Source organism: Henckelia pumila, chromosome 4 (assembly GCF_033568475.1).
Source record: "Henckelia pumila isolate YLH828 chromosome 4, ASM3356847v2, whole genome shotgun sequence".
Taxonomy (NCBI): Eukaryota; Viridiplantae; Streptophyta; class Magnoliopsida; order Lamiales; family Gesneriaceae; genus Henckelia; species Henckelia pumila.
In genome coordinates, this window is record NC_133123.1 from 5,114,926 (window position 1) to 5,119,998 (window position 5,073).

A 5,073-nucleotide genomic window follows, 5' to 3' on the forward strand; every position below is an offset into this window, starting at 1 on the left:
TAGGGATATAGTAGCAAATTAAGTATATAATAATATTATTTCTTTGTTTCTCTCTGCTTGTTTTTCCTCTGTTATGAGAGGTGGTTAGTTTACGGGTCACACGTGTATATATATTTTTTTCATGTGGTTCGTTCTAGGTTAATATACGTGAGTCATTTGATTTACGAAATATATAGTTAATATTTTCGTTGTAGCATCGATTGAACTGATATATATTGTTGCCAATTGAGATATTATAAGCTTAATTTAATTGATTTTTAAATTAAATATTTGATGAAATTCACATTAATTTCAAATGCATTCTATGTTCACTCGACTATATATATTTTTCGATAATAAGGTGATGAATTTCATATAACCACGAGATGGATGTAACTTTAATTTTTTTTAAGTATTTCTAAATTAAATCATTCCATTCAAATGAGACACGATATGTCGGATATGAGTGTTTTTGGAACCAACGTTAGATCCAATGGATTTTTTAGCTAGGGGTATTGTTTTTCTCTAAAATTTTAACAAAATACGGGGATGGCTGCTCGATTAAATTTTTTTATGGTTTTTCGTTTTACCAATAGATATAATTGACTAACTGGTGATAACAGTGTAACTCCCCCAACAATCTCCTTTCTTGACTATGATATAATTGTAGGACTGAACGCTTGTTGTTTTATCAAAAATTATATCTTGTGATAATGGTGTAACTCAAATCTTTTAAATCGCACAACAACCCAAGTGTTATGGTTCGATCGTTCTGCTAGCAAAGAGAATTATTGCATCTCAACAATTATGATCTTTTAATAATTAAATAGATAAATAATCAATATATAAGAAATAAAAAAAAAAAATCCGATTAGCCAAGTTAGATTCCACAAGTAGATGCTTCTTATGTGGAGTAGGCGGGGCCTGGAACATAGAGCTCGTGATCGATGTCGAATAGATAATTTTCATAATATTCGCTCGGAATATCCAATTTCAAAAATTCAACATTTTTTTAAACAAAAACCAATTTTAGAATAAAAGTCAGTTAATTCTCGTAACTTTGAAATAATCAAGAGTTATATAAATCTCTTCGCATTAAAACTTTAATATAAAATCGACTTGATTGTCAAATAATTGACTTCTAATGCTTATATAAAGAAAAATTAAATACGTAGAAAAAGATGATTAGAATTCTCGAATGAATGTTTTTTTTAAAATAAAAATAAAATTATTGAAGGAGAAAATGACCAAATACAGCTGATATTGCATTCAAATTTGACTTTGAAGGAAAAATAAAAACTTAAAAACGAGAAGTCATGATGCGGACTTGTGAATTATTGTATACTTTAAATACAAAGCGTGACACTTTGACTTTGGAATATTGATAAGTTAGTGCAATTATTTCACGCATGGCTTATTAAATCACCTTAATTATTCGTCTATCTATCTAGCGGCAGGTTAACTAAATAATCGGAGACACACATGATTGAGTTCATCATGTTTATTTTATTTTTTAGAATTTTTTTAATAACGTGAGAAGTTGCAATCGTTGGTAATCATCAGATTAATATAATAGTTTACAAACCACGTTACTAATGTAAATCGTGACAAGCAAATTATATACAACTCACCCAAAAAAATATTAGTTATAAGATCGAATTTTTACTTACTCTATCAACTCAAACAACTTTTGAAACTGACAAATTATTTATGTATAGTCTCGATTCCATCGTTAATGACGTCAAAATGCATGTGCTGGGCGTGCCTGTCTAGATTATTTGATATAACTATGAACATTATTAATAATAATTTAATAATAATAATAATAATAAATATTTAATTTCTGTATTCTTGCACCTAATTTGGTTGGATGAATATAACGGCTCCAGATCCGTACTAACCGGCAACATAGCACCCTGGTTTGGTCTGGTCCGGACCGGCCTTTTCTTGTCAGGTTAATGTATACCGTGTCAATAATTATATGGGTGTTGATTAAATTTCCAGAATATACTAGCAACATAAGTGTTACTTAAATTTATAGAATAATTTATTTCTTCTAGAATATAAATGAGTTGACTGACTATACAATATCATGAAAATTTTAAATTTATTATAAAAGTGTTTATTTTATTTATTAATAATTTAAACACGACGAGAAAACAAACACACGAGCCAGAAAACCATTGGTTTTAATTTAATTTACTGGACCGTTTTTATTTGTTAAAAAACTTGGCACTTTTCAACGACTGGGAGTCTTAATAAAGCCCACATGTGTCGCGTTATCCACCTTGATGAGAGTCTTTAAATCATACACAACCCAACACCTTGACTCGGCCCGTTTAAAGAAAAAGCCCGCACACTTGCAGTCCGATGTGCATTTCTTCTGGCAATCCGCCTCCTTGATGGGCCCAGTTCCACTCGTGAACCTGCTCGAGAAATGATTCACCCCTTCCAATTTGTAGTATTTCACATCTGTACAAGATGTAATCTTTGGAGGCCCACAAGTCTTGCTCCAGCCCAGTAGCCCATTTGGGGATGGGCAAGCCACGCATTGGCTATCCTCACAGAGCCCAAATTCGCCACATCTATCTGGCACTTGGCATTCGTTAGCACCCAAATCTCTGGAAAAAAGAGTGTACGTTACTTCCCACGCTTGATAGTCCACGGGATCGTAGTAAGTAAGTGCTCTGAGTCCTCCGTCGATCCCAAGCCGAAGAAATGTTAACGTGCTATTGTAATTGGGCCGAGATAGAGACAACTGGGCTGTATGAGTTGGGTTTTCAAGTTTTAGTTCATAAGCAAGCCCATCGTACCTCTGGGGATCACTGATGAGTGTCATAGCATCAAGAGTTATAGTAGAAGAAAAGCGATAGTATAGCAAAGGCTTGGGAGAATTTTTGCCCTTGTAATAGAACGCAAGTCTCTTGGGTTCCAAGACCAAACTGTAAGGCCCATTTTTGTTCTCCTTTTCCGATAACCGGCTCACGAGCTTGTTCGGGCCTTTGAGCTGAAGAGATTGGCCCACTAATAAAGTATCCGTGGGGAAGTCAAAACTTTGCCATACAAAATTACCCTTGGAATCATGAAGTATCATGTTACCATTAGGCAATATTTCCAACCCCGCCACATTTTTGTTGGCGGTGTTCGATTGCCACACCACACGTCCGTTTGCTTCCGCTAACACGAGATTTCCGTCGGTCCCGAGCGAGAATGTGGCGTTCTCTCCGACGGGATTTCCACGGTTCGCCTCCCAAACCCAACGTCTAAGCGCCTCGGAACGTTGCGTGCCCATTCTCATGGCCAAGGTGTACTCACCAGGCGTCGTGTTGTAGAAAAATAGTTGGAATGGAGAAGTGGATATGGGAAGAGTTCTATAGTTTCCATCGTATTCGATTATATATGGTCCGAATTCCCCTTCGTTAACATAATTGAATGTTTGTGAAGAAGGCACGAGAGCTTTAGCAATGCAGGAAAGTGAGCATAGCAATATAAAGGAGAGAGTAAAAAAGGAAGAGAGAGGCATTTTGTTGTGTCTTCACAAAAGAGTTATGAGTCGCATACTTATAAAAAGAATGGCGAGGAAATTTTATTTTGATGGATAATCCTTCTCCACGGCCAAGGTTGGACCACTTTAGTTATTTGGAAACTTTATTCGAAAATAAATAGATAATTTCATCTCTTGGTGTTCGAGAGGCTTCAGCTGGCTTAAACAGCTTAATTTCTCTAATGTAATGATTGAATCCGACGCGTTTTTAGTGGTCAACGCTTTTAACTCTTCTGGAGCGAACGTCTCTAGTTTGGCCCTTTTACTTGAAGATTGTAGATCCTTAGCATCGGAACTGTCATCTTGTTCTTTATCTTTTGTTTATAGATCAGCGAACCAAGCGGCTCATAGTTTAGCTAGATCGACTGGTTCCTTGTCTGATCGGATTAGACAGGTTCTTAACCCGTCTCCCAATGTAATTTCTTTCCTTTGATTATATGCTATTTCCTTTTGAAAAAAAATAGATAATTTCATTAAATTAATATCTTTTATATATATATATATATATATATATATATATATGGACACATATTATTAATATATATATATGCATGTTTTTTGAATACCAAATTTGAGAATTTCATTATTCATTCAATATATTTGTATGTTTTAGCCACAATTTCTTTGTATTCTAGCACCAACTTGAGCCTCGGACAGAGACGGAATTATATGGGGGTTAGTCTGGGCTTCAGTCCAATATAGCCCAGCTCATATAGTGTATGTATATGTATATGTATGTTTATACATTTATTATTATTATTTGCAATTAATTGGATTTTTTAATTTATTGATTTATATGAGTTTTATTTCAAGTTATTTGGGTTTCTAAATTTCGTATATATATATATATATATATATATATATATATATATAATTTCATGAAACATTCAATATATCGATTGAACATTATATGCTATTGAGTAAAAAATAACATCATAAATACAAAGACCAAAGTAATAAATATATAATTATTTACACTATCAAATTCAAAAAATTTATATTTTATAAAATATAAAACAATTATTCAAGTTATTAAAGAGAAAAAATTTTATTCATTAACCCATCAAATTTTCATGAAATTTTTTATAAAATATAATTTAATTATTGAAATACATTCACTATTAAATATAAAAATTATGTATAAGGATATTGATATATTAAAATTTTGTCTCATTATTAGCATGATTGATGTTCAAACATTTTTTTAAGCCATAAATAAGTTGAAAGATATATAAATAATAAAATATGAACATATATCTAATATGTATATTTGCCTTATGATTTTTATTTATATTTTTTTCAAGTAAAATTGGCCATCTTACGGGATAAAAATCCTACATCCGTCCTGTTAGAAAGGACTACGTCCGGACAACTTTCTGACCATCTTCTAATCTTTGCTCGTGAATTTGGGCTCACCAGGCCAGATCTGGTTGGTGAGTATTAAAAGAAATATCCCCACTGCTTTTCTTCAAACTAAAAAGTGATTGGTCAAAGAAGGTGTGTTTCATATTGAAAATATATGTGTACGAGGAGGTTATACATACGCTTTT

At 32.8% G+C, this 5,073-nt stretch overlaps 1 protein-coding gene across 1 annotated transcript; it reads right to left on the bottom strand.

The window, feature by feature from the left end:
* Window positions 1-2,069: 2,069 nt before the first annotated feature.
* On the bottom strand, window positions 2,070-3,585 carry LOC140865596 (epidermis-specific secreted glycoprotein EP1-like). Its single transcript, XM_073270276.1, has one exon. It carries the CDS (start codon window positions 3,500-3,502, stop codon window positions 2,219-2,221), a length of 1,284 nt encoding a protein of 427 aa, XP_073126377.1. The 5' UTR covers window positions 3,503-3,585; the 3' UTR covers window positions 2,070-2,218.
* Window positions 3,586-5,073: the final 1,488 nt, after the last annotated feature.

Bases quoted from the DNA above. Each gene is read 5' to 3' on its own strand.
- LOC140865596 (XM_073270276.1), bottom strand. From the start codon at position 3,502: ATGCCTCTCTCTTCCTTTTTTACTCTCTCCTTTATATTGCTATGCTCA.